We start from the raw sequence: 23,037 nt of genomic DNA on the forward strand, positions 1-23,037 counted from the left end.
TAAAAGAAGCAGTTTAAGCAGAAACTCCCCAAATGTTAATGTACTTTGTTACTCATGTGACAATCTTCACAGTAAAAGTTACCTTTATAATAAGCTATCAGTTTAACAAACCCCAAACTTCATAAATTAATACAATACAATCTAAATGCACCATAAATTTATATTTGTTAATCTTGATATTAGAACATTTAAACATTTCAAACTACATAAAAATATGACAAACAATATAAAATAGAAAGAAATTTGTTGACAACTTACTTCCAAAACATCACTATTTCTTATATTGCAGTTAAGCAAGAAGACAGCTTACACAGCTCTCCAAAAAACATATAGTGTTCTTAGTGGAGTGTTATCAATAAAAATCAGCACAGTCCCACACAATAATGTCTTCGATTTATTATCTTTTCCACAGTACAAGTTTTTCACAAACCATAAATCCTTTGCAGTTATTGAGTCTGTAAACAAGTGCCTGAATCCCCACATCCCCCCAGTTTAGTATATGCTTGTGAATGTTTTAAGTCCTTCAATCAAGTTTTAACTCTTCCACTTTGTGTAAGGAATCAAGAGCCTTCTCTCTTTAAATTATTTATATTTTATCATACAGCCTGCAATGCAGAAAATCACAGTGAAAGCCCTGGGAAAAACAAAACAACATGGTCTTTACAGCAGGACTTGAAACTTTATAATGTTAAATGCATTTAAAGAAGCTTCCCATAATAAAAGCGTGGGTTTTCATTTCCAGAAATCAAGTTAATTAGAAACCCTAGGTTCTACTTAAAAACCCATTTTGATCTAAAAGTGAAAACAGTCCCCTATCCATAGTCATTTTATAAACTCTATACAGTTTCACTTGCAGAGATATTTTTCCAGTCTGAGAAACAGTAGTGCAATTAGTTTTACTCCTTTTAAGTTATTTTAGTCCAGGATGTAAATAGCTCTGTGGAAAGATAAGAAGATGCTCTGGTAAACAAGAAATTTTTGCAAGCCCATGCTGGCTTACTAGTCCATTAAAGCTTGTAAGTCCATAGTGGCTCTCAACAAAATGTTGTATATACATCACTAATAACAAAGCGGAAATAAATAGGCAAACATGACTGTAAACTGTCTCATCTCTTAATGATTTTTCAGTAATAACTGGCTTGACAAATTGATTATATAGTCATTTAAATAAGCAGACAGTAGACAGTTGCTCTTAAGGACATTCCACTATGGCATCCACTCTGGAAAGCCCCAATGGAGTTACATTCCTAAAATTAAAACAAAAAAAGAGGAGTGAAGGATGGGAGATAAAAGTTTAAAGATGCCACTTGAATGGAATTCCACCAAGTCAGCCAGTTCACTTAGATTTCTTCTTAAAAAGGCTTTTAATTTTTGATGGCTTTTTGCTTTTCTCTCCATTATGGCAAAGGTCATGTGGGATGCTGCTTATCCTGGCAACACCTGGGGCTTCCTGAACTGCTTTGCTGTCGTTGCCAGCTGAGGAACATGATGTGTGGCGAGGCTTGGGTACCGGGATGCCACTGGAAAGCTGGTTCATGCTACAGGATTTCTCCAAGATGCCGTTGTACACTTTGCTTGCAGGACTGAAGATCATGCTCTTAGTTTCTGTCAGACCTACGCGATCAGGAGAACCCCGGGAGATATCTGCAGCTATGGGCGAATCTCCTCTGGATGAATCCTCCAGAGAGAGCTCATCTCTTGATATTTTTCGAGGAGACAATGTTTGGTATATCTCAAGGCTTGAAGGAGGAGATTGTTTCCTTCCAATGGAAGAATTTAAGGAGTCACATTCTGAAGCTGTGTCTGGCACTTCCCTGGATGAGACAGAGGCAAAGGTAAAATTTTAAATCAATATGTTCTTAAGGGTACCGGCAGACTTTCTAACTAATTCTAACCAAAACATCTTTCGCTGTTTAAGCTATAGAAATATTAAAGGGAGAGATGTTAAAATTCTATACACATTTCAACAAAATTAGGAAATTACTACTTTAAATAATATAACTTATCAAAATGTTTAATTTTTAACATAAACTATGATAATGATACCTTCCAATCTAGAAAATATTATAACTTAAAGTTATACCTTCTTCAATTGTCAGAGAAATGAAAATGTTTAAATTTTACAGGTTTTTATCATTTCAGCTACTTCTGTGTTTTGTTTCAATACTGAAAATTTTTCTTTCTAAATCACATAGTTGACATATAGTTGAAAAGATTAATTTTAGTCACCACCTTCTCCCTTTATTTTTTAGTCATTGAATTGATTAAATACAGCTTCCTAAGGAAGGAAGAAAAGAATATACTAAGCTAAAATATAAGCTCTCCCAAGTTTAAAACAGAAGGGAAGAGGGGTGAGGTACACTGGGGTGGGGAGTGCATGGCAGGTGAAAGGTAATGATATTGAGCTATTTTTTTAAAGTAGACATTCAATAAATTCTCACAAATTTATTCCTTTGTGATTTTTCCCTCTTTTCCACAGTGGAAAGAGAAATAAAGAGGACTGGAAAAAATAAAGTTTACAACCCCAAAGCCAACATACAGTAAATGCTATCAGCTATTCCTTCAAAATATACCTCAAACCCACCCTTTTCTTCCTGTCCCACTGCTACCGTCCTTCTTCCTGCCCTACCAGTTACCTCAATGATTGCAATAGCTTCCTAATTCATCTCCCTGCTTCCATTCTTGTTCTTCCCTCTGAGTTACTTCTCTGCACAGCCCTTAAAGTGGTTTTTAAAGACTCAATCAGAGCACAATAATCTCTTGCTCAAAACTTTCCAATGCTTCCTCACACACTTAGGCTAAACTCCAAAGTCCTTGCCAAAGGCCACAAAGCCCTGCACGGTCAGGTCCATGGCTATCCCTCCAGCTGCACGGTGCACCATTTTCTGCCTCTTCCTTGTTCCTGCCACATGCCAATCATGCGACTCCCTCAGGGCTGTTGCACTTGCTATTCCCTCTGCCTCATCTTTTTTCCCCTCCATCTCCACATGACTCAAATGCTCTCTCTCCAGAGATGCTTCCCCTAACTACCCTATCCAAAGCAGCATTCTCTTTCCTTTTACCTGTCTTTGTTTAGCATCCCAGAACTTATCACTACCTAAAATATTTTATATTAACTTGTTTATAGTAAGTTTCCCCAGAAGAAAGGAGACAATGAGGGCAGGAAGTCTTATTAACTTTTGTATTCTCTGGAATGGTGACAAGCTCATAGTGGATATTTAATAAGTATAGAAGGGAGGGAGGGAGGGAGGGAGGGAAAGAGGGAGGGAAGGAGAAAGGAAGGAGGGAGGGAGGGAAAAGAAAGGGAGGGAGGGAGGAAGGAAAAAAAGAAGGAAGAAAAGAAAAGAGAAGAAAGAGGGGAAGGAAGGGAGGGAGGAAAATTTTGAAGAATAGGGATAACAATTTATTCATTTTTGAATGTACCATACCTGAGATGAATAGTGTTCACTCTATGAACGGAATGCTTACGAAATGAAAAGTAGAGTCAAGGTAAAAAGTAACTGGCAAAAGAAATAAGGTGAGAGAAGGAAGAGAGCTGAAGACGGAAAGGCAGGAACACATACGATCATAATCCACCAGCTGGAACTAGGCCAGGACCGTGTCTCACCTGTCTTGGCAGCTCAAGTTATTAGCAAGTACATGGCACACAGCAAGGACTAAATTCATATTTATAGAGTAAATGAACTGAATGATCTCTCACCTTGGATGATCTATGATTACTATCATTATTCGTGTTATGATATGCATGTTTATTGATTTTGACATGTATTTTGTTAATACCATACTTCAGGTATATATTAGACTGCTAAATGTATTTAGTCTTTTCTATGAACTTTACTCACACATGTATGCAAAGACTGTCTTTATTACACTACAAGCTTTCAGAAGGTACAAAATCTCCTGGGCAAATAAAGACTTAAATAATGCTTTCATTTTATACAGTTACATGTACTGCATAATTTTTCAAATGCTCTTACAATTGATAATGGATAGTGCTAACAGAGGGCAAGAGGCAGTTCAGCTAGGAAAAAATGACTCAGAAATCAATCACTGGTAGGGACTTTTCTGCAAGGCTTCTTTTTGGAGTAGATGTCCATTAATCAAACAGCATATATCACTGTTCCCTGGAGCAACTTCCAGAGCCAGAAGCTGATCTAGTCAAAATTTTATGAATTTACTTTCTATTCTGTTATGTGGTTTGGCTGCTTTGTGTGTGAAATTCTAAACTAGGTTAAAAATATTTTTAAAACTAGCTTCTAAAATCTAAATAATGTGTGAAAAGAATACTGACCTAATTTAGGAGACCTAGATTCCTGTCCTGGTCCTGCCATTAACCAGCTGTACAATCTTGGGCAAATCACTTAATTTAACCAGATCTCAATTTTCTTGTCTAGGTAAGAGAACTTGATTAATCTCTAATACTACTTCTAGTTCTAATATCCTAATTCCAAAACAAATAATCATCTGAAGTGTTGCTTCTTCTGCATAAGTAGTCAGACTTGGAATGTAGGTCTAGTACACCTTAAAATCTCCCATTTTTTCCAGAGCATATATTCTTCAGAATATTGAATTTAATTGTATGTACCATTTATGTCATTTTTCTACTTTTATTTTTTTCCCACAGTGACGTGCAGTTGAATTTATGTAAGTTTAATGCACGTATAACAAGACTTAACTCAAGGTAAGGTTTAAATGAGTGTATACGTGCAATAATGCATAGAACATAAAAGATTGGTAAATAGTAAATGTTTGTATTATTATTATTTTGTAAGGATTCTGGTGGTTCAACACTTAAAAAACTAAAATGGAGAGGAGGAAGTTGTCTGAATCCAAATTCTTCTCAAATTTATGAGCTAGCTGTGAATTTCTGACAGTGCTCTTTGAAATGAGGGCTGAACATTTCCATCAGTGCAAAAAATTCTACTGGACAGCAGAGCTCTGGAGTTTTCCTACTAATTTCCGTAAGCCACACAAAATTAGTTTTGTCAGTAAAGCCATCTTACTGGTGACTACAGTTATACTGCAAAGGTTAGACAAAAAAGCTGGTCATAAAGTGCTAACCAAGCAAAGCTGCATCAGATTCTCCAGTTGCAATGACAACACAAAACTTATACTATCTCTTTAGGAATATGCTATAATGATCACTTGCTAATCATAAAATTTACTTTCACTAGCAGACGAAACAATTATGTGTGAAGAATCACATGACAGAGAGCCACCAGGGCTTATGGCAAGTGTCCAGCCCATTCCTTCTGGTTTTGTTCTTCTTACAAGAACAGTAAAGACTTCATGGCCACATGGCTACTAAGTGGCAAAATCAGAAACCAATACCAGTTTTTCTGTCACTTAATACCGTACTGCTCCAAAAGAGGAATATGGTTTATAGAGATCCCCAACAGCAACCGGTCTCACTGGACTAGAATACACTGCTGCTATATCTACTTTATAGAAAAAAAAAGTGTTATGAATATAATTTCCTCCTTTAAGTTCCTGACATTTTCTTAAATCTTTTGCATCTGATACTGCTTGCTTGCTAGCAAGTACTAGCACGTAACAGAACAAATCATTAATTGGCAACAAGTATTTTAAAATCAGTCATATTTAATGTTTCCTTGTGCTCAAGTATACTTAAGCTCATGCCTTTATATTTTACATATGAAACTGTTCGTTAGACAAGTTTATATTCTGAGACTTGAGTCAACTGTGTGCAATAGCCTCTAAGCAGTTATATCTCAAAATATCCTATGTCTGTGGTGGTCAGAATTCTAAGATGGTCCCCCAATTCCCAGCCCTGGTGTACACACATCTTCTCCCAGTTAGTTATTTAATCAAACACTAACATAGGTGCTGCTATGAAGGGATTTTACAGGTGTAATTAAGGCCCCAACTAATAGATCTTAATATATAGAGAGATTATTATCCAGGTAAGCCTTTTGAATTTGGGTATAGAGATCAGAGATAAAGGAAGGCAGAGATTCAAAGCAAAGGAGGGATCTGAAAGAAGGGAAATTCTCTGTTGCTGGCTTTGAAGATAGAGGCCACCCATGGCAAGGAAGAGCGGGCAGCCTCTAGAATCTGAGAGCAGCCCCCCAGCTGAGAGCAAGCACAGAAACCAGGACCTCGGGTAGTGTAACCACGAGGAATTGAATTCTGCCACAAACAAGTGAGCTTTGATGAGGCCCCCAAGCTCCAGGTAAGAATAAAGTCCAGCCAACACTTTGATTTTAGATTTGTAAGACCCTGAGCAGAAAACCTAGCCACACCAAGCTTGGGCTTTGGCATACAGAACTGAGAGCTAATAAACGGGTGTTGTCAGAAGCCACTAAAGTTTGTGGGAACCTGTTATGCAGCAGTAGAAAATTAACACAACACACCACTCCTACCCACCCAGCCCAACACATACTGTATTTCATTCATTGCCAATACCATTGCTTTTCAGCAGAGAAGTAAATGGCCTCCTCCTCCTCTTCATTTCGATAAAGAGCAGGACAACTTGACACTGAGAGGATATCTGGATCAGGGGAAGGCAAGGAGTGCTGTGTGTGCTGGGGATGGTGGGGATGCCGGGGGTGTGACGGGTGCGGGGCATGTGCAGGAAGCTGAGCTCGCTGAGACTGCGGCGAGGACGGAACGATGCTGCGGCGGGAGCGACACAAGCTGCTGCTTCTGGCCAGTGATCCAGCAGGTTTGGCCATGGTCCCTGAAAGCCAAGCGGAAATAAATGAAAACTTTCATAAAATCCAATGCTCCTTTCATGCACACTACAAAGACACACCAAAGAGAACTGATGTGATTAATCTACCTTTGTCACCACTGAATCTACCTTTATTGAAGTAACTGTACAATTATTACCATCCTCTATCACCTATAAAACTGCTTCTCAGGAAAGCTAAGAAGTAAAAAAATGTAACAAAAATAAAAACAGGTCTAAAAATTAAACAGAAGTGAACATATAAACACATGAGGTTTTAAATATAAAATCTGACATTACTAACCATAAAGGCTTAAACATTTACCCAAGATAACAAATTCTTATATTTAAAAATCAATAAAGCATATTTATAAGGAATCTGTACTTTATTGCAAATATTTTAATGAATTTTAACGTTGAAAGATGAGAAAACTATTCAGTAAAACAGGTTGGATTTTTCAACAAATATCTCTTGAGATAGCACAACTTGTTTGAACTTTGAGAAATGTTAAATCAAGGATCATTTAAATACTGTATATATAGTCTCACTATTTTTTAGGCAAAGGTCAGATAAAAACTTGTTTTTTGAACACTGACGACTGTGGAACTAACCAGAAGTCTTAGATTACCTTGTTTCTGCTCCCAGTCTCAGTCTAGACCCACACAGACAGCAGACAAACTTCCCCTATGTGCTTAAATCTTCCCTGAATGGGCACTTCATTTCTTTGCCTTAATGGAAACATAGCTCTCCTAAGAATACCGTTCTCAAGCTGAAGCCGTTCATTCTTCATACCTCACATGCTGCAGCATCAGAACAACAGACTGATGGCCTTCTCACTCCCCAATATTGTTGTAAACCCTCACTCCCTTTATAAAAACATGTTCCTTTGACACTCACACTATGAAGCCACGTGAATCTCTCATCTCCACTTCACTAGTCACTTCCTGCTTAGTCTCTCTCTTACCAGTCCATCCAACCTCTCACCAGCTTGAGCCATCTCATCTGTAAGATCAACACCTTAACCAATCATGGTTTTCATCTCTCCTCACCAGACATTCACCTCTACTCTACTCCACCACCCACTCTCAGGCCTTGGTCTTGCCATCATTCAAAATTGCTACATTTTTGAAATAATAAGCTTAAGACATCAGATAATTTAGATTCTGACATTCCTACCTTTCACACATTCTGTTCCTTCCACTATCTGTCCCATTCTCTACCCTAAACTCAAGGCCCTTATCTACTGTTTATCCCTTTTGCTGCCTTTATTTTCATCTTCTCCCCTTCTATTTCCCATCGGCACTTAAAAATAAAAGTTGAAAAAACAGGGGGCTTCCCTGGTGGCGCAGTGGTTAAGAATCCGCCTGCCAATGCAGGGAACACGGGTTCAAGCCCTGGTCCGGGAAGATCCCACATGCTGCGGAGCAACTAAGTCCGTGCGCCACAACTACTGAGCCTGTGCTCTACAGCCTGCGAGCCACAACTACTGAGCCTGCGTGTTGCAACTACTGAAGCCCGTACACCTAGAGCCTGTGCTCCGCAACAAGAGAAGCCACCACAATGAGAAGCCCACACACCGCAAGGAAGAGCAGCCCCCACTCGCCACAACTAGAGAAAGCCCGCGTGCAGCAACAAAGACCCAACACAGCCAAAAATAAAAATAAAATAAAATAAAATAAATAAATTTATTAAAAAAAAAAGTTGAAAAAACAAACCTGAAAAACAAACAGATAAACAACAAGAGCAACAAGAAAACCTCCTCTACCCTCAGACTGTTTTCAGCTGACATCTCTCTCCCCTTTTATGTAAATGATCTATGTTGCTTTCTCCACTACTTTATCTTCACTCATTCATCAAAGAAACGGTAGAGTGCTTCCATACAATTTCCCTGCAACTATCATTAACAAAGTTATGATAAACTTCCTCATTGCTAAATTCAGTGAGTATCTCCATCCTTCCTTGACATTGGACCAGCACGTGACATTATTAGTTTATCCTTTCCATGACCTCTCCAACCACATTCTCACCTCTTCCTTTACCGTCCCTTAATTGTCTGTCTCTGAAGTTCTGTTCTAGGCCTTGTTATTCTTGTTCCACTTATTCTTCTCAAGAAATTTCATCCACTCCCATTACTTCAATTACCCTTTGCAGTCTACAGAAGTCCAAATCTGCGACTCCAGCTTTTAATCTTTTTCCTAAACTTTAGAACTTCACAATCAACTGCCTACTGGACATTTGGGTGTTCCACAGACACCCGCCCTGAATTCAGCATTTTCCTCCCAAATCCACTCCTTCTTCTATGTTCCTTACACCTTGGTAAAAAAAAAACAACAAACACACCACCACTCACCTAGTTATCTGAATCAGAAACACAGACATTCTTGACTCTTCTTCCTCCATCATAATCCACATCTAGTTAATCATAAAGCGTTTCCAGTTCTACCTCCTGGGTATCTCTCACATCTCTCCACTTCCCCCTCAACAAACCACTGCTGTGTTATGCTGGACTACTGCACCAGAATAATAACTGATCTTTCTCCTCCAACTTATTCTCCATACTGCAACCTGCGTGATCATATTAAAATGGAAAAGGAATATGACATTTTATTGGTTAAAACCCTTAAGTTGCTCCCATTACTTCTAGGATTAGGATAAAGTCAAACTCCTTAACAAGGCTTAGAATGCCCTATTTATCTAGCCTCTAATTTGGAACTAGTGTCCCTCTTCTCTGTTATAGGAATACTAGGAACAATATACCTCGCTCAGCTCCCAGAAGTATCAGAGTATCTCTTGCCTCCACACCTTCTGTCCTCATCTCATCTCTCCCTTGACCTCCTATTTCACTTAAAGAGCAGTTCCTCCAGGAAGTTTCCCAACCCCCCCAAATTCAAGGTCAGTGTTTGCCCTCTTGTGCTCACATGGCAACACCAAAGTGTATTTCCCTATGACATAACTTAGTGCATTGCTCTTGTCTGTCCTCCATTGGACTGCATGTTTCATGAAGGAAATAACTGTGTACCATGTTCAACACCGCATCACAACTGGCACAATGCCAGGCAAAAAGTAGATGTACAGGGACTTCCCTGGTGGCGCAGTGGTTAAGAATCCACCTGCCAATGCAGGGGACACAGGTTCTAGCCCTGGCCCAGGAAGATCCCACAAGCTGTGGAGCAATAAGCCCATGCGCCACAACTACTGAGCCTGCGCTCTAGAGCCCGCGAGCCACAACTACTGAAGCCCGCGCACCTAGAGCCCGTGCTCCACAACAAGAGAAGCCACCGCAATGAGAAGCCCGCGCACCACAACGAAGAGTAGCCTCTGCTCGCCGCAACTAGAGAAAGCCCACAGGCAGCAACTAAGACCCAACGCAGCCAAAAATAAAAGACATAAATAAATTTATTTTTTAAAAAAAGTAGATGTACAGTAAGTATTTACTGAGTGAATTAACAAACAATTCAAACAGAAACAGCCACTGAAATAACTTGACGGACTGGGAAAAAAAAAAAAAAAGAAAATGGGTAAAATTAAAGGGAATATTTTCAGAATATTTGACTACCTCCATAAATACCATACAAGGCTTTTTCCAAACACAAATTATATAATATGAAAATATTTATAATTTAGTAGGCAAACATTAGAATTTTCTCTTACTTATTTATAATGATTCATAGATTACAGAACTGGAAGAAACCCTGGAAATCTTTAGTCTGATGTTCTCACTTTGTCAAAGAAGAAACAATATCCTACAAATACTAAAAGAATGTGTCCAGACTGACACAGATAATTAAGTTCTACAACTCTTAGCATATAATGCAGCCATTCTCATCAGTCACTGGTTACTTGGTATACACAGTGAAACGTAGCCACATTCAGCCATGAATAGGTGTGATGAGAAGGGCTGAGAAGAATCAGGATTCCCTGCTTGGAAAAATGAGTATTACTCACAAAGATGGAAAGATACTGCATGAAGGAGGTTTAAAAAAAAAGTAAATAGTTTATATGAGGAAAATTCTAAGTAATCCAATAAAGAATATAACATAAAGATGAGACTCATAAATGGGTCACATCTAGAAAATGTTTACAACTCTACAATCCTTTCAAAAATTTTTCTTCTTACATATTGCCATCTCTTACATATTGCCTACACCATAAAACTCATGTAGGATTAAAAAGCAGTTCACTTTGACCTTGTAACAAGCTCTCCTATACAAAAGGTGAACATGTTTAATAATATCTCCAGGCTGTTATTAATTCTCAATGAAAGCCGGCAGCCATCCCTACCTGTGATTTATAAGAGTAGTTAAATGAAACACTGAAGTTCACTGTACAGAAATTTATTTGAGGTGATTTTTCATTCTAATATCAATAACTACATACAGAAGCACAACAGTTTAATATGACACTATTTTTCAAACTGTATTTTCTTATGGCAAAGAAGATAAAATTTGGTTTTGAATAAGGGGGTCCCCCCTGCCACCAACAACCAAAAATAATAAGTAATATAGGGACTTCTGGTTCTAGCAATATGGCAGTCAAAGATAACCTGACCACCATTCCCAACCCCCAACCACACACTTTAAATAGCCTCAAGTACTTCAATACGCTGAATAAAATATAACAATAGTTTTAAATGCATAGCTGAGTTTGCAAGGAAGAAGAGAAAATTCTCGGATGCCAAAACACAAAGACTAAAAGTCAGAGCTAACAGGCCTGTGAGTGATGTTGGAACTGCTGTAGGAGGTTCTCGGTCTCAGTAATTTAAGGGTTTGTGCTTTAATTTGGGGATATAAATGACATCTTAAGCCCACAGAAGGTGAGGAATAGGAATTATGAGTGTTCTGGATAAAAGCCTGGGCCTAGATGGCTGCATTCCTCAGTGGGAGGGTGTACTGAAAAGAAATCTGACCAATGAACAAGGGAACTTCCTTCAATGCATGTTCTCTGGATACAGGAATTTAAAAAGGTTCTTGTGAAAAACTCAATATGCTGGGTGTTCAATACTCAAACTCAATACAAACTAACTCATATTACCCTGGAGTTCAAGTTTATACTACCAGAAGGGTCTGTGAAACCCAAATCCAAAAGGTTAACAAAAAAAAAAAAAAAAGATGGTCCTGAGTAGGTGAAGCCCTTGAAACTACTGCCAGAAGCAAAAGAAATCATACTGAGGAGCACTCCTACTCCTCACAAAGTGTTTCCCTGGAGGGAAGAAAAAAAAAGAAGTTCCTTTAAGATAGTTCAGTAAAACACTATAAAACAGGAGAAGGCAATCTGCTCTGCAAACTCAAGAAACAGCTGCAATAATCAATCAAGAACATCAAATAATACAATTATCAAATAAAACTAAAAAATAAGATGTTTAAGGGCATTAAATTATAAAATAGAAATGAAAAATGAAAAAAGGACAAGGCATTAAAAAACAAGTAGATTTTATGAAGAATCAAGGAGAACTAACAGAAAGGAAAACAGTCACAAATTAAAAATTCAAAGAATGGGTTAAACAAAATTGGAGCTGAAGAAAGAGTAAGTAATCTCGAAGACGGATCTAAGGAAATTTTTCTGAATGCAGCACAATTAGATAAAAAGAAAGGTTAGGGCTTCCCTGGTGGCGCAGTGGTTGAGAGTCTGCCTGCCAATGCAGGGGACACGGGTTCGAGCCCTGGTCTGGGAGGATCCCACATGCCGCGGAGCGACTGGGCCCGTGAGCCACAACTGCTGAGCCTGCGCGTCTGGAGCCTGTGCTCCACAGCGGGAGAGGCTGCGACGGTGAGAGGCCCGTGCACCGCGATGAAGGGTGGCCTCCGCTCGCCGGAACTGGAGAAAGCCCTCGTGCAGAAACGAAGACCCGACACACCCAAAATTAAATTAATTAATTAATTAATTAAAAAAAAAAAAAGAAAAAAAAGAAAGGTTAAGAGATGTGGAAGATAAAATAAGATCAAACATATAATTATAGGCTAATATTAGTCTTATATTTCTATACAACTAATATTCCAGTAGGAGTGAACAGAGAAAAGAAAAACAATATTAAAAGAGAAAACAACTAATAATTTTTCTGTAATTGAAAAAAGATAGTCATCTTCAGATTCAAAAGCACACCAAGTATCAGGGAAAAAATTGTACACCTAATTATATTATAGGAAAAACGTGTAACAAAAGAAAATGAAAACATTTTCTAAGTGATGAGAGAAACGAGAAATTACCTAAAAGGAAACTGGAACAATCTGCCTTACTAAAACTTCTCAACAGTAACAATAAGAGGCCTGAAAATAACAACAAATGTTTTCAAAATACTATGGGAAAAGTAATTGTTCATCTAGAATGTGATATCCAGTTAAACTATTATTCTCAAGTGAGAGTGAAAATAAAGACATTTTCAGGCAAAGACAGAATTTACCACTCCCAGTTGCTAACTGAAAGAATTTTTACCAAAGAACATATTTTCAAGGAAGAAAAAAAAAAAAGGAAAGAGTAAAAAGCAAAATACAATGATGAACAGAGAAACACGTAAGTCTTTCTGAACAATGACTGAATAAAACAATAAAAAAATGACTTTTGCAGGGTATTCAAAACAAAATACTAGACAACATTAACATATAAGATGCAGAGGGTAGTGTCTAAAATTAAAGCATCTGAAGATCCTTTAGGAGAATGACAGAGAAGCTGAAAAGAGGTATAAAAAAGAGAAACCACAAAATAATATGCCAGAGAGAAATCCAAACAGATCAGCAAGCAGATTAAATGTAATTGGATTAAATTGGCCTTCCCTGGCAACAGAGATCCTCAAATAGAATGCAAAATAGTAACAGTTATTGCTATTTCTTATACAGACGTATCTAGAGCCTGATGATGGAAAAAATTTTAAGTAAAGAAAAAGTTACACTGGCAAATATTAATCAAAAGAAAGCTCCTATAGCTATTTTAATATCAGATAATACAAACTTAAAGGCAAAAAGTACGGTTAGCTGTAAAGCAGTCTCCGCATAATCACAGAAGAATAGTTAATCTTTTAAAAAGATACATCTGGACTTGTATTCACCGAATAACTTGGTTTAAACTATATAAAATAGAAATGAGCAGAATTACAAGAAGAAATTGATAAATGTGAGAGATCTGAACAAACTTCTTTCTGCAACTGACAGAAAAGTAGACCAAAATGTAGGTATATAGAGATTTTTCATAACTAATACATGATTTAACCAACAATATAGTATCCTATAACTAACAATTAAGAAAATATACTTTTCAGGTATGTGTGGAAAATTTTAAATATTCGATCAAATAAATACTAGGTCATGAAGCAAGTCTCAGAAGATACCAAAGAATAAATGTTATACAGATGCTATTCTCTAAGCATAATACAATTAGAAATTGATAAGTAAAGATATTCTTTAAAAACTAACGCCCAAATAAACAACAAAACAAACATACTACATTTGGAAACTTAAACATATACTTCCAGATAATTCGTATTTCAAGGAAGAGACATATTAAAAGTTGGAATCATTTTAAAACTAGATGATAATCAAACTATATGTATCCGAACTTTAGGTAGATTCAGTTAAAGTCGTTCTTAGAGGGAAATTCACAGCCATAAAAATCATACATTAAGGAAAACAGGAGGACTGAAAATTCATGAGCCAGGTGTCTAAATACTGAAAACAAACAAATGAAGCAAATTCCAATAAAGGAAATAAAAGATAAGAGCGGAACTAAATGGAGAATATCAACAAAACCAACAGTTAGCTCTCTGAAGAATGATGAAGTGAAATAAAATAGACAAATCATGCCAGATTAATCAAGGAGGAGAAATGAAAATTTAAAGATGTGAGATTTTTAAAATCATATAAAATACTATGGAACACTTTAAGCCACAAATTTTATAACTCAGATAAAACAAACAATATTTTAGAAATATATAATTTAACAAATCTAGACTTATGACCATTTTAAGAAACTGAATCAATACTTTAAAAATCTGTCTCCTTCCCTCCTGCCAGCATACACACACACCAAACTCAAACTGCCTATAGGCAATTTCTTCAAAATCTTCATAGAATCATCTGTATCTTATAATATTTCAGAATATAGAATAAAATTCAAAACATTTATTGAGGATTATTATGGGCCAGGGTATGTTCTAATTGTTTTACAAATATTATTTGGTTTAAATTACAAAATAATCTCATAGGGTAGGTTACATTTTACAGACAAGGAAGCTGAGAGTCAGAGAGAGTACCTCCCACAAAGTTACACAAATAAAAAATAATGTTTTGTGGGACATTCAAAACAAAACAAAATACTAGACAACATTACATACATATAAGTAAAATGGAGGAGTAAGGATTCAAACTCTAGCAATCTTGTTCTAGAGACCAAATTCTTAACTACTACTATAAGAGTAATAAAAAAAAAAAAATGAAATGAAAGAAAAAGGGGTATTCTTTGCCTTATTTTATGATGTTAATATAACCTTGATACCAAAATCAGAGTGTCGAGAAGGAAAATTATTGACTAATCTATGATTTAAAACGTAAAAACCCTAAATAAAATAACATGGCAAACCAAATCTAATTATTATCAAAACAGAACATTGTGACAAAAATAGTTTCACTGACATTTAAAGGAATTTATTTAAACAGATTAAAATTCAATGGAATAAAGAAAAATAAAACAAGCAATTACCTCAAATTATGCAGAAAAATAACATGGTAAAATTTAACATCCATTGATTTAAAAGAAAAATCATTCTTAGCAAAATAGAAATAGAGATTAATTTCCTTAACTTAAAAATAATCTATCAGGGACTTCCCTGGCGGCCCAGTGGTTAAGACTCCGTGCTCCCAACGCAGGGGGGCGCGGGTTCAATCCCTGGTCAGAGAACTAAGATCCTACATGCCTCATGGCTCGGCCAAAAAAAAAAATGTAACCCATCGAACACAGAGCAAAAAACAAAACAAATAAACAAAAAAACACACTTCATGATGAAATAAGCATTCTCTTTAAAGTTAGAAATGGCTATCACTATTTGTCTGCAATCACTTTCGCACTTTTATTCAACATTTTACTGGAGGTCTCAGATTGCCTTGGGAAAAAAGCTCAAGGAATGGAAAGGGGGGAAAAAGTCATTATTATTGTCCACACAAAAAAATCCAAAACACTCTTATAGAAAAATTCAATGTTTCTATATACAAAATCAGCATACCAAGATCAACAGCTTTTCCCTACATATCAGCAACAAGCAATTTGAAGTATAACTTTTTAAAGAAAGGTAACACATGTAACTATTAAAACAACAAGCTAAAAATTAATTTTTAAATTCAAAGAAATTCCAATAAAAGCCCCATGGAACTTTTCATGGCGTTTCGTAAGCTGATCCTAAAATTCATAAGAATAACTTGCCAAGAGTAGCAATTCTGAATTTAATAGAGGAAGATTTAAACCCATCAAACATTAATACTTACTATAAAGCTACATATAGCAACTAAAGCAAAATGGGATCAATGGAACAAAAATAGAGAGCCTGGAAGCATTTATGCATCTATGGAGAGAAGCTGTATTACAAACCAGCAAGGATAGAGCAGGAATGAGACTAGGACAACTGTTTATCCATACATCAAGAGATATCTTTAGATTCCAACCTCACAATAGGAACAAAAATAACTTCCAGGTAGATTAAAAGACTAAAGGATTAAAGTGAAAGTTAAAAACTTTTAGTAGAGCAAACAACAATCTATCGCCTTATGAAAAAGACATAAAAATAAAAACCAGATCTGTAAATTTGTCATTAAAAATGTTTTTTTTGAAAAAAAAAACCGTTTGATTAAAAGAGAAAATAAGTAACATAGCACAGTAAAAAAGAAAAGCCAAGGCCTAGGAAAAGACATCTGCAACCCTCAAATAACCAGAAAATAATAATAATAATAATAAAAATTCTTCCAAATAAGTAAAGAATCTTGGAGGGAGATTCCACAGCAGGAAAAAGAAACTCAGAAAGGAAAAAATCTGAATGACAAACACCAATAAATATGAAATGGTACTCAACCTCAGTAGTCATTAAAGAAATTACAATTTTAATAACACTAAAGTATCATATCACACGCATTCAAGTTACAAAACAAATAAATCAGATCATTCCTAGTATGGTGAGGATACAGGCAGACAGGCATTCTTATAAACAGTGGCTATGTAAACAGAGAGAACCACTATGAAAGCAACTTGGCAACGACTAATAAGAGGTGCCTTCCCAATGACTTAGCAATCCATTTCTAGGTGTCCACCCAGAGAAACTCTCAAAGTTAGGAACAAGGAGACAGAGATAAGGATGCTCATTTCAGTATTGTTCGCAAGGACAAAAAAGTAGAAAGCACCTATCTCAGTAGAAAAATGGATAAACTGTGGTTTATTATTACAAAAGATAAATAGATATACTGTGGTTGACTCATATTAAACAGTTTTAGTGAATTTATCTGTATATACACATGGAAATTTTCTAAAACATACTTTTGACCAAAAAGAGTTGCAAAATGATACCCACAATTTGATAACATTTATGTACATTTTTAAACAAACAACAATTGTATCTATTGTTTATAGATACAGCTGCATGTAATACAAGTAAAACAGGTTTTAGAAGATATACAACTTTAGCAGGAAGGGGAGGAGATGTGTTTTCTTTTTCAGAGAAAAAGAAAGACGAATAAAGCAAAATGTTAAAATCTGTTTATCTTTGTAGTAAATGAGCAATTTATTTTCAGTATTTTTAAGCATATCTGAAGAGCTTTATGATAAGAAATTTTAAATAAATTGCTACTACAATCCCACTATGAATATTTAGTAGATACTATAAAGGTACTGGGAAAACCCATACAGAGCTAACCTTTGATAATATTTTCTCTTTTTTATTTACACATAATTAAACATAGACAATATTATTCTGTATATGGTTTTATAATCTTTTACTTTGCTCTTAACATACCACAGGCAGGTTTCCTTGTCATTCCTTCACTCTTAAGACAATTTACACATATCCATGGTGCAGATTTAAAACTGCTTAAAAGCGTATATAATGAAGAGCTTCATCCTACCTTAGACCCTAGTACTACTGCCAAGAGTTTATTTGTCAGGTCCAGAAATTATGCTTTTATAACTAAACAGAGTGGAGTATTACTTTTGTGCCACTGGGTGGAGACAGAGCTCTCAAAGTGTAATCTTTGGCATAAGTTATTTTTCAGAGATAATAAACTTCAGCATTTCTAAAACATCATACTGAATTTTAAAAAGTTCCAATTTCTCTGTGTATCACAATCACTAAAAAATTATTCACATTTAGTGATAAGTGTTTTAATGCACATGTGGATATCCTGCCCCATCAAAAAGTACTTAAAAAAAAAAGTAAAGAAAAAACTAGTTAATTTTAGGGAATACATATATGCACACTTCTGATATCGAATAATTATGGTTTCTAAGGAGGAACTGCAACTTTAAAAAGCTATCATTTTCAAACAAAATCATACACTTATGAATCAGTGTTGCATATATAGTAAGCTTAAGGGCACATAATTCAAATAAACGCAAGTTGACAGTATCCAAACAGCAGAGCTAGCCCATATCTAGATAAAACTTTGCAACCATCACTATCTTGCAGCATGGGGCAAGTGAAATGATTGAGGTCACATACTTCCCAGTATTCACTGCAGTTACAATCTGTCCTCTCCCCCTTCCTCTTGTAAGAGTTTAGTGTCTCCCCAATCTGCCTGCATTATCCGTTTGCCATTAAACCAGATAATTAAAATCACAGAAATGAACACAAGCACACAGTCACTGATTAATTATTTGCAAACTTAGGGTTTTACTTCATAAAATTGTTTTAACATTAGAACCCTTTCTAAAGCATAACTTTAGGAAAGCTGTAACAATTGGACAGAAAATTTCAAACTGCAAAAATGTTCATATATCGTGATTTGTGTCTCAAAGACTCAAATTTCTGTGTAAGTTTTCAACTGATGAACGATTAAATTTTGCTCTCTATTCTTTGGAATCTTGTTCTAGCTATACTGTTTCAAAAAGGTTACAAAGATTGGGAAAATGAATCAGGCAAGCAATAATAAGGATAAAGCAGTTTTTCAAATGATTTCTAATACAAGGAATATACCACTTTAAATTTAAACTCTCTATAACTTTGCAAAAATTCCAAATATTTATTAATAAATTCTACAATTTATTAATAAAATCTAAAATATTAAAATTTCACCTTCCTACCAAAATGTATTCTTTACACTGTAAACATCTTCAAAGACTACAGCATAACAAAGCAATTAAAATGAAAACTGTACATGTTAAAACCACCTTTGGGAGAAACTCCACTTCCTAGCAACAAAAAAATATGTTTTCTAAATATAAACGCAATTTAATTTTGTGTAAAGGTGAGTGGATTTAGTGCTTTATGAGTTAAATACAGCCAGATAATACTCTTTCAATAAAAGGAGAGAATTGGAAAAGCAAAACAAAATACTATGAAACATGCCTACTGGGAAGGCAACTCAATTTAAAATAAATCGACTGGCTCCAAGTCACACAGTTGGTTAGTTAGTGGCAGAGCTAGGATTGCAACTCAGGTTTCCAAGGTCTTCCTCTAATTTTTAATTTCTACTATAGATTAAGCTGCCATATGAAAGGATGTTTTCCCTCAAAGCTCAGCACTTCATTCATACAATGACTTAGCATGTATGATGTGTTATTATATATGTGTACATATATATATGTATGTAAACACACACACACACCTCATACAGTATGTCAAACAGTAAACACAATGATCAACAAAAAGAAAAAAGAGAAAATGAAGAATTAACACAATTTTTATCATAGATTTCAAAGCAAATGATTCATAAAAGGCATGGCAGAAAGTTACTTTTAAAACTGTACCAACTCTCTTTTTTGAACTCACCACTTACCGGGAAACTGTGACACTATTGGGGGTGTATCTTCATCTAAATCATCAACTCCTCCAGCAATGGGATAGGGTGGAATGGAGACTCTGGGCATCACCACCCAGCTGTGATCAGAATAAAGGGAAGAGGTGAGGCTGGGGAGTCCCGAGTTATGGGCTATCTGAAAGCCACAGATCTTCTCTATCTGTTGCCAGCGAAAAAGTCGTTCTCGTAAACAAGTTGTCAACTCAGAGAGAGCTTTCCTGGAAAAGCCAATATAGGAATTACTTGTTGCATCAAAGAGTCTTTAATACAGCACTGAAAAAGGTCAACTACATGAACAGACCAAGGCAATTAACCAATTTCAAGAAGAAATTACCCCTTTTCAGAATTAGTATAAATGATATAATAGTACATGATTAAATGACAAGTTAAAACATAAATTGCCTATAAATTACACATTTCAACATAATAAAAATAGACAGTTAGTGACAGTAACATTCTTACTTTGCTTCCAGAATTTTGTGGTCTACCTCATCTAGGGAGGAGCTATGTGCAACATGCAGAGTCCCAAAGACTGTGCTTCTCTTCTTTTTAATTTTCTCTGCCTAGAAACCCAAAGAGAGAAAAATAAGGCTAGGTTTGGGATAAAATACACATATACTAATAAGGTTTATTTTGTTTTGAATATATTAATAATTATAAAATCAATGGAGAATTATTAGCCAAGATATAGCCCTATTTTCCAAAAAAGAAAACAAATGAGGGAGAAAACGTGCTTTCCTAAGCCACACTTTGTTCTGGAGAATTTTTTCCCTCATTTCTATGGATCAGAAAGACCTGAATCTTCTATTTAAAACTAGGAGAATAACATAAACTATATCCTACTGTAATGGAGGTGTTAGTGACTGCACTGAGTTTTTTGTTGTTGTTGTTTCACTAGAAATCAGATTAAGACTCAATAATTTCACACAATAATTAAGAGTCAGACATTAATTTCTAGTAACTCCTAACCTGAATCAGATATGAAGCAGCAACCTAGAAGAGAAAAGCTCCGTATAAAACATTTATGATAATGATATAGTAGGGATGATTTTTAAATGATACTAAGGTCATTCTGAAAGGTATGTACTTCTCTTAAATAAAGTAATTTTACTTTTATGAGAGTCAATCTATGCAATAAGTTCCAATTCATGAAAATAATCTGCGATACTAAAAATTTTATTCAGATCTTTAGAAACGTAGTACGTTTTGCAATATAATAGAGTACCTCATCCTTAGCAATAGCTAACTGCATTTCAGCATTCTGTCTTTTAATATTGTAGTACTGTACTTCTACTTCATGCGTCAGCTGAAGCCATTTTTGAAGTGCATCTGGAACAGACCAGCTGCTTCTGAGTTCAAATTCTTTTTCAGCCTTTTTTAGAGCCATTCGAACCTGGGAGGGAGGTAGGAAAGAAAAGGAGGAGGAGTGGGAGAGAAGGAGAGAGAGGGAGGGAGGGAGGGAGGGAGAAAGAGGGGTAGAGGAAGGTGGTAGAGGTTAGAGAGAGAAAGAGAAATTTCTCTTTTTAAAAGATATTTAAACTAAGATTTTTTAGTACCAAAATTAAGAGACAAGGCAATTTGAATTATGCTCTTTGTAAACATCTTTTTAAATCACAGTCTAAAACAGTATTTCTAACATTAAAACTAAAGCTGAAGTTTTTAAGTACCTCTTAAACTCACTAAGCAAGTTTGTAAAGCCAGAGGGTGAATGGGAGCTTACATATATCTTAGGTTGCAATATTGCATTTTTTTATTTTATAATAGCCAGACTCACTGAGAGACAAAAACCCAGGGCATGTACAAACTGAAATGGACTACATTTTTTGTATTTTTTTGTTTATGGACAGGATACGAAGAAGTATCCAAAATAGGGTGAATACCTGTTCTATTACCCCTTCTAATGTTCCCAAAAGACCTTGCTGTAGCTACCTAACTATACACTCATTTTTTAAAGTAATCATACCATTTTTTAAAAGTTTTTCAGACATCTTTATGGCCAGTTATTTCTCATTGTTATGAGCATATCTGCCTGTTATAGTCTTGTTTTATCACCTCTATTTAATTTTTTCCTGCTTCTCACGTACCAAAAAGTTGATAAATTAGCATTTCCAGACCAAGTGTAAATTTCGAGAAAACAGATTCTGAGTGAGAGTCTTCTTGATTTTTCCATGGGAAACTATGAATAGCTTCAGTGTCAGAATGTGGAAGTTTTTCTTCTAGCCGCCCTTTAGGGGAGCCAGAAAATAAACAGAAAACTAAAATGCTTAGTGTATGAGGTGGTATAAAGTGCTAAGGAGAAAACTCTTAAGGGAAGTCTCGCTAAGAAAATGACACAGAATAAAGAGACAATCCATTGTAGGAATGATTCACTTAAAAACTAGCAAGAGCTCAAGCTAAGGATGTATAAAGATGCATGATGGAATTTATGAAATTACATACACACACTCAAGACCTTCAGACAAAGTGACAAATGAACTATGCAGCATCCTGTTTCTAGAGCACCATAACCGCAAATTAATTTTCCCCCCAGTTAAGTAAAGTAACTAAAACTTCATTCCTAAACTAACGTGCAGAAGAACGTTTGATCTGATCAAACCCAATTTATTCAAATAAACCTTATCATGTGCCGGAATAAACTAAATTAGAGTACTAGACACAAATTTCTGATAAAGAGAACAGCTGCCAGATACTACAGGAAAAAAATGTAAAAGGTATTTTTTAAAACTCTAAAACTTTTTTAAAGTTTTCTAAAAACTTTTTTTAAAACTCTAAAACCGTCAGACAGGAAGTAACCAATTCAAAATACAGGTATTAACAGGAAGGGTAAAACAGGACTTACTCACTTAAGACAAATCGTAAGCAACACTTGCCTGACGCGACTCCCTGTGCAATGTGCTTGCGACAATACTGCGCTTAATAAGACGGTTGGCAGAGCTGTATGAGGTCCCTGCTAATCTCTCAAGAGAGAATTTGAGCTCAGGTCCTGTGACATGGAGTTGTATATAACACTACAAAGTGTAGGTCACAGGCCCTTCTTCTCACAAGATTTTAAAGCTAAAATTTCTATACAGTTTTCATTGCCAAAGATGTATACAGAGAATCTGAACAAATTCACTCGTGTTTTTCTCTTTAACCATAAAGATTTTCCTGAACGTTATATCCATAAATTTATTTCCCCCAAACAAGCGCAATAAACACATTTAACACAGAATTGATATAGTTCTAGTATAAACTGAGGCTGACCAATGTTTTGATTGACTGTCAAATAATGTCTCAAAATTTTGGAAATTCTGACCTTCCAACAACAGCAACTATTTTCTCTGCCATTATGCTTAAGTTTATCACTTGATCTGAATTCCAACCCTCAG

General features: G+C 35.7%; 1 protein-coding gene across 1 annotated transcript in view; it reads right to left on the reverse strand.

Annotated features, from left to right (window-relative positions):
• Window positions 1–376: 376 nt before the first annotated feature.
• Window positions 377–23,037, reverse strand: part of STIM2 (stromal interaction molecule 2) — a 162,784-nt gene continuing 140,123 nt past the window's right edge. The window contains exons 8-12 of the mRNA XM_068543126.1: window positions 20,895–21,062; window positions 20,132–20,232; window positions 19,649–19,887; window positions 6,427–6,700; window positions 377–1,814 (exon numbers count right to left, since the gene is read on the reverse strand). Coding sequence (XP_068399227.1) covers window positions 1,337–1,814; window positions 6,427–6,700; window positions 19,649–19,887; window positions 20,132–20,232; window positions 20,895–21,062 — 1,260 coding nt within the window. The 3' untranslated portion in view covers window positions 377–1,336. The remainder of the gene's footprint in view (window positions 1,815–6,426; window positions 6,701–19,648; window positions 19,888–20,131; window positions 20,233–20,894; window positions 21,063–23,037) is intronic.

This window comes from Eschrichtius robustus, chromosome 4 (assembly GCF_028021215.1).
Source record: "Eschrichtius robustus isolate mEscRob2 chromosome 4, mEscRob2.pri, whole genome shotgun sequence".
NCBI classification, from domain to species: Eukaryota; Metazoa; Chordata; class Mammalia; order Artiodactyla; family Eschrichtiidae; genus Eschrichtius; species Eschrichtius robustus.